The sequence below is a fragment of the Chiloscyllium plagiosum genome, chromosome 14 (genome assembly GCF_004010195.1).
Source record: "Chiloscyllium plagiosum isolate BGI_BamShark_2017 chromosome 14, ASM401019v2, whole genome shotgun sequence".
NCBI lineage: Eukaryota > Metazoa > Chordata > Chondrichthyes > Orectolobiformes > Hemiscylliidae > Chiloscyllium > Chiloscyllium plagiosum.
In genome coordinates, this window is record NC_057723.1 from 71,851,786 (window position 1) to 71,863,129 (window position 11,344).

The 11,344-nt window shown below is 42.5% G+C and overlaps 1 protein-coding gene across 1 annotated transcript in view; it reads left to right on the forward strand.

Moving 5' to 3' along the window:
• LOC122556798 (dedicator of cytokinesis protein 2-like) overlaps positions 1-11,344 on the forward strand; it is a 727,415-nt gene that overhangs the window by 183,291 nt on the left and 532,780 nt on the right. Inside the window, exons 16-18 of the mRNA XM_043703987.1 lie at positions 4,201-4,273; positions 7,563-7,666; positions 9,903-10,089. Of these exons, the coding sequence (XP_043559922.1) occupies positions 4,201-4,273; positions 7,563-7,666; positions 9,903-10,089 (364 nt within the window). The remainder of the gene's footprint in view (positions 1-4,200; positions 4,274-7,562; positions 7,667-9,902; positions 10,090-11,344) is intronic.

Sequence of the window (11,344 nt, forward strand, 5' to 3'; positions counted from 1 at the left end):
ACTGTTAGGCTGCAAAATTCTCCACGTATTAATACAGTTTGACCTATCACGCTGACTGCAGTTCTGCAAGAAGAAAATTACCATTGCAAAGTGTGTACCTGCAGGAGAAAAATCAATAATTAATCACGAAAAGTGCAAGTAAAGCAATTGTATGTTAAATGTTTTGATTTTATTTTCCATACTGGTTCCTGGCAGACCCAGGAATTGTGTGTGTGTGCGCACGCTTGCGGTCACATATTCATGATGAACCTTGCCCACTTTGGCCCTGGTTCATAATTTTATCTCGCACAAAATTAACATTGACGCTAACTTCATTGAACATCCAACCTCCGTTTGAACTGTACTAGGTTTAAAGCTGTCAATGTGAAGACGGTTACTCAGCCTCTCTGTGATTAATGATTACATCATTAAATGACAACGACTGCTACATTTCAATAATCAGCACATTCCTTTCCCTTCCATTTACTCTCTCCTCCTCCTTATTTTATTGTGAGTGTATTGTCAGTACCCTTCACACAATCCAGAGAATTCGAGTTGCCATGACGATGATCACCTTGCTAAATGATGTGGGTGACCAGTGGTTGTGGAACCTAGCACAGGTCCCACCATGCTCTGTTCTGATCTTGGAGCAGCTGGCAAATCAGTTGACCTCAGTCCTATGGGTCAATGAGAGGCAGAAGCAGTCAGGAAAGTTCCAGCTGATGATTCCCCTTGAGCAAGAGAGATGGTAGAATCGTGGTAATTTCATTTGACTGATAATCCGGCGTATGTCCTGGAGAGAAGGCTTCAACATCCATGATAACAACTTCTGAGATGTAAGTTCAAATTAATAACATTTGCGATGGAAAGCTGGTCTCAGTAATGGTCATCGTGAAGCTACCGTTGAATTACAGTAACCCCATTATCCTCCTAGTTTGTTTACATCCTTCCTGCAGGAAATCTGCTGTCCTTACCCGGTCTGGAGTCACACTCCAGACCCATAACAATAATGTTGACTATCAGCTGCCCTCTGAAATGGCCTAGCAATTCACTCAATTCAATGGAAATTAGGGAGCAGCAAAAAACGTTGGACTTCACAGGGAGGTAGACGTCATGTAAAAGTTCTGACGAAGAGTCACCTAGACTTGAAATGTTTGTTTGCTCTCTCTCTCTCCACGGATGCTGCCTGACCTGCTGTGTTTTCAAGCATATTTTGCCTTCGCTACAGATTCCAACATCTGCAGTAATTTGCTTCTATAAAAAGCTTCCTCTAAGTAGAGAAGCAATTTCATATGGAAAAATACATCTGGGCAGGCACAGGGTGGGGAAGGTCTGATTTGGCACACTGAAATTGGAAGGGCCAATTGTTATTATTGGGCACATTTGAAGGAGCTTTACTCTGGTGTCACTTACCTTTGGTACAAAGTGGCAAAATTGAAAAAGAAAATTCCCGGAACTAACCTCCTTGAGTCAAAGCAAGATTCCTGCACAAAAATGGACTGTTCTTCCTTATAATGAGGCAACTTTCATTCCATCATCTCTTAGCTGCACAAAAATGCCAGTTTTTTTTTTTACATTTAGTCAACATCGCAGATTTCACAATTGATCCCAAGATATGTAAATATGATGATTACTTAAGCTGGTCAGGTGCTGAGGATTAACTCACCCCCGCCTCCCCAATGCCTGTCTACCAACCGTAAGGTACAAGTCAGCTGTGTGATGGCATATGGACCACTTAACTGGATGAGTGCAGCTCAAATAACACTCAAGGAACTTAAAAACTTCTAACACAAAGCCATCCATTGGATCGGCATCTCATCCATCACTTTTGGCATTCCCCTGCTCCGCCGCTGACTCAAAGTGGTAGCAGTGTGTACCACCTTCAAAGTTGCCAAGACAAATACCTTATTTGTTAAGATGTCAGTGATACATCCTCTACCACTGTAAGAATGGAAAAGGGTGGCGCTGGAAAAGCACAGCATGTCAGGCAGCATTCGAGGAGCAGGAGAGTCGATGTTGCAGCATACTCCCTTCAACAGGAATTGACTCTGACTCTCCAGCATCTGCAGTCCTCACTTCCTCCAGCTACCCCTGTAAGCCAGACAGACCCTTAGATCCAGTGGAAAAAGAGTGGCGTGATAACACTCTATCCCATTCACAACCTGGTACTGCTCGGCTGTGGAAATAATGCATCAGTGTCCAAAACGGAAGAGTCTTCATTGCTCTGGTGGTCAGTAGGTGGTCATCAGCAAGAGATTTACCTGCCCATGTTTGATTTGATGTCCAGAGACTTCACTGGGTCCAGAGGCAATTTGAGGATTCCCTGGGCTACTCCCTCCTAACTGGTTAGCACAGTGATCCCACTTTTATCAAGCCTGTTCCGACATGGGACAGAGCATTCTAGGCCTGGTGACAGGGATTTGAGTTACACAAGCAAGTAGAACAAAGTCAGGTTCTCACTTGACTCATCTTATGATTTTTGCAAAGCTCTCAGATGCTGGTTGGGAGTGAAATTCCCGCTGATTTTCTATTCTGTTGTACAGGTCTCCGACAGTGATGTCTGCCTGGTCAAAGCATTGGCACAGGAATCGGTGTGTGTGGTAACCCCTGGGCAGCTGCGCAGCCTTGCAACGTAGGGAGAAGGGCCAAATGATTCTAACGGTGTCTTTGAAATTTCCCTCTTTGGACCCTGAAATGACTTTGTTTATCTCCAATCCTACCTTCTCATCATTTAGAGAGCACTTTGTGATGTGATATCTGGGATCTAGAGTCATTTCTTTGGAAATATAGATCTGCTCTGTTCCTGATGATCTATCATAGATTGAATTACAGCTGGGTTTGCTACCTTCAACTGGGCATTCATTCTTAATGAGGTGACACTTGTGTTAGCTCCCATAGCATAAGAGACTTGAAAGGATTCAGAAAGCATTTACAAGAATGTTGCCAGGGTTGAAGGATTTGAGCGATAAGGAGAGGCTGAATAGACTGGGGCTGTTTTCCCTGGAGGGGTGACCTTATAGAGGTTTATAAAATCCTGAGGGGCATGGATAGGGTAAATAGACAAGGTCTTTTCCCTGGGGTGGGGGAATCTCGAACCAGAAGGCATAGGTTTGGGGAATGGGGAAAGATAGCAAAGGGACCTGAGGGGCAACTTTTTCACACAGAGGGTGGTGCACGTATAGAATGAGCTGCCAGAGGAAGTGGTGAAGGCTGGTACAATTACAGCATTTAACTGGTATCTGGATGGGTATATGAATCGGAAGGGTTTAGAGGGATATTTTCCAAGTGCTGGCAAATGGGACTAGAATAGGTTAGGATATCTGGTTGGCATGGACATGTTGGACCAAAGGGTCTGTTTCTGTGCTGTACATCTCTATGACTCTATAAAAATGCATAGGTAACATAGGTAAGATTCAATAGGCTGTTATCACAGCTTCAGATATATACATATTTACAATCACAGGCACTTGTGCATCTGGACTAAAGCTAAGAATTTCAGATGTAAAGTAGAGCCTGCTTTTCTCATTTTGTCATGCTGTCAGAGGATTCAACAAAGTGGACAGAGTTTGTCCCATCAGATCACATGTTGTGGTTTAGTGATGATACTCTGAGCAAATTTACTAAAGGCATGTTGCATTCTAGTCATGAGACAACACCACACTCTAACCTGACCTATCTTTCTTAGATTCAAAGATTATCTTATATTCTCTTATGTGGAACAGTATCTACCACAGTTTCACTAGCCTCACTTAATCACAAACATATTATTTAAAGCCACACGCGGTGCACTACCTTCTGAAATGCAGCGACTGGTGTCATTTCGGCCAAAACTTAGACTCCGAAGGTCATCCTTGCAGCTGCCTCCTGCTCTATTTTAATTTCACTAGATATATGGTAGAATTTCTGCTGTAACAGGTGACTGGGTATCTGCTGCACTTTGAACAGATGCAAGCAATTCCTGGCCAGTGAATGAGTTTGAAACAAGGCCATTTCATTACCAAGTTCAATCCATAATCTTTAATTAAGAAGTGATGTCCTTGTGATTTAGGGTGTGTGTATGTGTGTGTGTCTCTGTGTGTGTGTCTGTGCGCGCGCTGAGAACATTGAGGATAAAGGAGCCATTTGAAAACAGGACATTAGAAGTGGCACATTGTACCTTATATATCATGATCGATTACAATGTAGATTTACTGACTGATTCAGATGCTTATGTGTTACCAGGTGGCCATTCCAATGGAAGAAATGCAAAGAATACATTTGAGATTTATGTTTAGGCACAGATCGTCACAAGAGTGTAAGTAACTTGCACTTATATTGCATCTTCCACCCAGAATCCTTCAAAGAGACACAACTGAATAGAATAAAAATAGTCATTTCCTCATTCCTCACTGCAATATCCTTTTACAATTCTATCCTCATCTCAACTTTCCCTTCTCTGTCCTTTAACCAGAGCTAAATAGGAGAGGGATGTGGTGAGTTTGCGAGGGCAGATACTTTTGCTTACAAAGCAATTGCAGGCAATTAATTAAATAATGATACCCAGAGTGGGGCAGAAAGGGGCAGAATGTGTAAGCAAATAGAGTTAATGTGGAAAAATTGGCAAAGCAACAAAATTAATGGCTCATCATTAAAGAAACCTCAGAGTGCAAGTTCCCAGTTCCTTGAAAGAGGAGTGATAGATAGACAATGGTGAAGATGCCATTTAGTACTTGCCTTTATTTGTCAGTGCACTGAGTATAGGAGTCGGGATATTATGTTTCAGTTGTACAGGACATTGTTTAGGCCACTTTTGGAATACTGCATAGAGTTCAGGTCTCCCTGATTTAGGAAAGATGTTATGAAATTTGCAAGGGTTCACAGAAGATTTACATGGATGTGCCAGAATTGGAGGGTTTGAGCTACAGAGAGAGGTTAAATAGGTTGGGGCTATTTTCCCTGGAGCATCGGAGGCTGAAGGGTGACCTTATAGAGGTTTCTAATAGCATGAGGGGTATGGATAGGATGATTGGCTAAGATCTTTTCCCTGAGGTGGAGGAGCCCAGAACCAGAAGGCATAGGTTTTGGGTATGAGGGAAAATATTTAAAAAGGACATAAGGGTAACTTTCACACTGAGGGTGGTGCGTGTGTGGAATGAACTGCCAGAGGAACTGGTGGAGGCCGGTACAATTGCAACATTTAAAAGGCATCTGGACGAGTATATGAATAGAAAACATCTAAAGGGATATGGGCTAACTACAGGCAAATAAGACTAGGTTAATTTAGGATATCTGGTCAATGTGAATAAGTTGGATGGAAGTGTATGTTTCTGTGCTATACAACAGTATGACTCTAAATGCATGTAGAATTTAGATCAAAATAAATTAATTATTAGCACAACTAGCAGTTAATGGGTATGATCTTATAGCCATAATGGAGACACAGTTACAAGGAGATCAAAACTGGGAGTTAAGTATCCAGGAGTATGTGGATTTTCGAAACAACAGATGAGATTGGAAAGGTTGTGCCATCATGTTGTCAGTATGAGATGAAATAATTATGATAAAAGCAATTGTCTTGGATTAGAAGATGTAGAATCCATATGGGTGGAAGGCGGAGAAAAGAGATAAGAGTGGTCTATAGGCCCCCTAACAGCAGCTATATGTTGGGACAGAAAATAAATCAGGAAATAATGAGGGCACATAAAAAACGATAGTACATGAATCATGGATGATTTTAACCTTCATGTAAAATAGGAAAATCTAATTGTCAGAGGAAGCCATGAGGAGGAGTTCATAGAGTGTAATCAGGACAGTGTTTAGAACAATATATTGTGGATCCAATCTGAGATCTTGCTATTTTCGATCTGGTAATATGCAATGAGGCACGTTTGATAAATTATCTCCAACTGAAAAGATTCTCTAGGGAACAGTGAAGATAACATGATAGAATTTAGCATGCAGTTTGTGAATGAAAAACATGATTTACAACTAAATGTGTTCAGCTTAAAGAAAGGGTGGTTGCATAGGGATGAGGGCAGACATGGCTGGAGGGAACTCGGAAAGGAGTTTAGTGGAAATTGTAGGTGTTTAAGAAAATATGCATAACCATCAGCAATGACATAACCCAAAGAAAGAGAAGAATTCTCAGAAGGAATAGAAGATTAGAAGAATTGACTATTGTTTAAATGGAGGGAGTGTGAAGAAAGCTGCAGGACAGAGGGATTTGGGAGTCTTTATGTATCAATCACAAAATGCAGACATCCAAGTTCAGTGGGTAAGAGAAAAAGCAAACGTAGTACTGCTCTTTATTTCAAAGGGAAGAGAATATAAAAATATGGAAGTCTTGCTCAAACTATACAGAGCGGCATGGTGGCTCAGTGGTTAGCACTGAGCCACCGGTTCCTGGGGTCCCAGGTTCGATTCCAACCTTGGGTGACTGTCTGTGTGGAGTTTGCACATTCTCCCCGTGTCTGCTTGAGTTTCCTCCCTCAGTCCAAAGCTGTGCAGGTCAGGTGAATTGGCTATGCTAAATTGCCCATAGTATTAGGTGCATTAGTGAGAGGGAAATGGGTCTGGGTGGGTTACTCTCCAGAGGGTCGGTGTGGACTGGTTGGGCTGAAGGGTCTATTTCTGCACTGTAGGGAATCTAATCTATACAAGACCCTTAATCAGACCACATCTGGAATACTGTGGACAGTTTATTTCCCTTATCTTGGGAAATATATACTGGCATTGAAGATTGTCCACGGAACAGGGAGTGGCACGGTGCCTCAGTGGTTAGCACTGCTGCCTCACAGCACCAGGGTCCCAGGTTCAATTCCAGCCTTGGCTGACTGTCTGTGTGGAGTTTGCATATTCTCCCCGTGTCTGTGTGGGTTTCCTCCCACAATCTGAAGATGTGCAGGTTCGGTGTAAATTAGCCATGCTAAATTGTCCCATAGTGTTCATGGGTGTGTAGGTTAGGTGCGTTAGTCAGGAGTAAATATAGGGTAGGAGCAATGGGTCTGGGTGGGTTACTCTTCAGAGGATTGGTGTGGGCTTGTTGGGCCAAAGGGTCTGTTTCCACAGTGTAGGAATTCTAACATGCATTAGGTCATTTCGAAGCAGGGAGGGTTTTCTATATGAAGGGAAGTTGAGTAGATTGGGCCTGCACTCATTAGCATTTAGAAGAAGACATTGTTGAGACAAATAAGATTCTTGGGGAGCTTCACAGGGTCAACGCTGAGAGGTTGTTTTGTCATGAGGGAGAGTCAAGGACCAGAGAACACAAACTCAGAAAGAATCGCACATTTCAGACAAAGATGAACAGGACTTTCTGAGGTTAGCAAACCTATGAAAATCTTTACTGAAGCAGCCTTTTGTGGATGAGTTATTAAGTACATTCAAGGTTGAGATGGACAGATAATCCGTCAGGAAATCCAGGTTATGCAGAAAAGTGAAGTTGAAGGTTATCGGATCAGCCATGATCTCACTTAATGGTGGGACTGACTTGATGGGACGAATGGCCTCCTTTTGCTCCAATGTCTTGTGATCTGATGGTGTTGTTCCCTCTCTTCCAAACAGCCCTAGATCTAACTAGCTTTATTGCCTTATGTAATTTGCAGCGAAAGATAAGAGTGAGAAGAATTTTGCAATGGCATTTGTGAGGCTGATGAAAGAGGATGGCACGACACTGCAAGATGGTGCTCACGAACTGCTCGTGTACAAGGTACGTGACCTTGTTTTCACAATTATCGATCACAGACTGGATCCTGACAGTCATTTATTGTCTGTTTGTTGCATAGAATTGGGAATACCACCCAAAGTGCTGAATGATATCATTGTTCAATTCATCACTTCATATCATATTTCTTTTCAACAAACTGAGATTATTGATACTTGGTCATGCAAATCTATTCATTCATAGTACTTAGCATTAGCAGTCCCAGCTTATGGTGTGACACAAATTGGCAACTTCTAAATCTCCCAAGATTTACAAGGACGTTGCCAGGGTTGGATGGTTTGAGCTACAGGGAGAGGCTGAATAGACTGGGGCTATTTTCCCTGGAGCGTCAGAGGCTGAGGGGTGACCATATAATGGTTTATAAGATCCTGGATAGAGTAAATAGATAAGGTCTTTTCCCCAGGTTAGGGGAGTCCAAAACTGGAGGGCATAGGTTTATAATGAAAGGAGAAAGATTTAAAAGGAACCTGAGGGACAACTTTTTCTCACAGAGGTTGATGCGTGGAAGGAATGAGCTGCTAGAAGAAGTGGTGGAGGCTGGTACAATTACATGTAAAAGGCATCTCAATAGCTATATGAATAGGAAGGGTTTGGAGGGAGATGGGCCAAATGCTGGCAAATGGGACAGATTAATTTAGGATACCTGGTCAGCATGGACGGTTGGAGTGAAGGGCCTGTTTCCATGTTGTACATTTCCATGTCTCTATGACACTAATATACCTAAGCAACAATTGAAAATATTCCACACCCCAGAAGAACAATCTTTGTGAAATCACAGTTTTAGTTTCAAATTAGGTGCATATAAGCATTGGAGAATAAATTTGAGACTTCTATTTTGAATAAATTCTGATGAGTGGGTAACACTGGAAAGGCCACATTTATGATGCAATCTAGTTTCTTCAGAAGGGGTGCCTATCTCACAGTGGTGGTAGTACCTTGCTAGTATTAAGTAGGGGATTCAAAGATACTGAACCAGAAATAATGAAAGGATGCTAACGCATGTTCAGCTAAAGCCTATCACAACATATAAATACATGTTAAATGACACATTTCACTTTTAGGTTCAACCCTGAGGATCTCTCTCAGACTTCTTATTAAAGAAACTTCCTTAGTGTCAGTCCTGTATTCAAAACTTTGGTCTCCATGCGAATTTAGCAATTTGATGCAGGGGTGGGCCAAATGATCAGATGACCATTACCTCATTGAAGGGCAGAGAAGACTTGATTAGCCCAATAGTCTACTGCCGCTCCTGCAATCTTAATGTAATGTACAGTGTGCCAGCTCTCCCGGTTAGTAATAATATGGTTGACCTGATTGTGGGCTCACTCTACTTTCCTGCCTACCCCTGTAAACTTTGTCTCCCTCGTCAATCAATCCCCGTCCCCTCTTCCCACTATGTTTTCTCTGCAGTTGGTCACTCTATTCTAACAGCTGGGTAAAACAACTGGAGAACAAGGGTCTGGATTCTAAGGAAGGGTCACTAGACTCAAACATTAACTCTGCTTTCGCTTGCCAGGTGCTGCTAGAGTTTTCCTTAGCGATTTCTGACATTGCTTGTTTCAGATGTCTAGTGTCACTACAATGATATTTCACAACCAATCAAACAATTCTGATTATTTGTACTGGTACAAAGGGAGTTTGCTCTTGTTACATCATCCTTATTCTATGGGAGGCATGGTGACTCAATGGTTAGCACTGCTGCCACACAGAGCTAGGGACTCAGGTTTGATTCCCACCTTGGGCGACTGTGTGTGTGGAGTTTGCACATTCTACCCATGTCTATGTGGGTTTCCTCCAAGTGCTCCATTTTCCTTCCACAATCCAAAGATGTGCAGGTTAGGTGAATTGGCCAAGCTAAATTGCACACATGTTCAGGGATGTTCAGAGGTGCGTTAGTCTCGGGTAAAAGGTAGGGAATGGGTCTGGGTGGGTTACTCTTTGGAGGGTCGGTGTGGACTTGTTGGGCCAAATGGCCTGTTTCCACACTGTAGGGATTCTATGATTATTCCAGATCCTGCAAAGTTCTAATCCTGTCCATGCATTTTGACAATGATTGAGGATTTAAGGATGACTTAGTTATGTTCAGAAGTAGCAACACTGAGGACTGAGGAGGAATTGGTTTTGTGATATAATTGCCAGTCTCATCTTCCACGTATTTGGAGACTACCTGTATTAAATAAAGCTGCTTAATCTCTTTCTCTCTCTTGTTGCCTGCTTACAGGGTGATAGCAAAAAAATGGAAGAAGCCAATATATACACCAAGCTGCCTTCCACCCGCCCGACCTCCGAGCTCAAAGGCTACACACTCAGCCGTAGCAACACTACTTTAGGTGGAGGCTTGTCCAGCAGTTCCAGAGATACTTTTGCCATCTCAACCCTGGTGTGCTCCACAAAACTCACACAGAATGGTATGCACCACGGCCAGTTTACTATAGTTCGTACATTGCTCAGACATCCGTAAACAATCCAAGAAAGATAAGATGTTATAATGCTTTTCTTTGTCTCAAGTTGTGACAAAGAGTACTACGGTTAATTAAGTCCTATTGGGTGTCTGGTTATTGTTGTAAATTCACCGAGTGGATTCGACAGGGGATTACTTTTCCTGTACCAACTGCAGTTGGTTGGCACCTTGTTTGCCACTAACCCAACCACCCCACTCAAAACAACTGAACGGGATGTCCAGATTCATCTGGGACCAAGTCCATGATGGAGAGCTGCTAGTCAGTGCTTTTGTTGTTCCCAATTAGTTTGGATTGTAAAAGAGGAAGATGATTGACTATCACTTCACAGACTGAGGGGGGCAGCACGGCAGAGAATGATGACTGGCTGGTGGCATAAGCAGATGCATTTCAATAAATGTGAATGGCATTTCGCATTTATTGAAAGAGTGGGATGCTGTCCATCTTCTTTTTCTGCCCAGTTGCTTTGAAGGCTGTTTCTGAGTTTCATTCTGAACTTTGGAATTGAACACAATAATGGGGGGAGACCCTTCACTCATTATTCTGTGCATTGTTATACATGTCATAGGCATAAGGCCTTTTAACATCTGTGCAATGCTATTTGCAATTACATTACGTTTCTGCCAACTCTGATTGTAATGCACGAGCATCACAAAAATGATATATTGTAGCAAGAAATGGAGGATGTTTGGTGCAACTCTAGTTAGCGTCATAGTTATGGATCAGGCCAGACCCCCTCAAGTATGTTACGGGGTAGCCTAGACCCTAAATTTTTCTTATTTTTAAAGGCAGATGTAAAATGGCTGTTCCTAATGCAATGCGATTACTCGCCGTTCAGCAAAACATCATTTATTTACACTATTTAAAAATCAGTCCCATGCTCGCAGCAATGCGCTGGCACCTAACCTCTCTAAAGTCATCCCTGCCTCAGCTGAGGGCCACACTCTCTCAGAATTGCAAAGGACCCACTCTGTACTATATCCTCAGGAGAATTCATACTCTCAACAAACAGTATTTCAATTCCATCTCAAACATCAAAAACTGTAAGTACAACAAACTTTTATCTACCCACCTCCATAACCAGAGCTCTTCAAACATTCCAGAAGATTCCCCAGGCCTCAGAATCTACTCAGACGCCATTAGCCATGCGGCTGATGCAGCTACCACCCCCACGCTGATTGATGATGTCACTTCCGCCCCATCA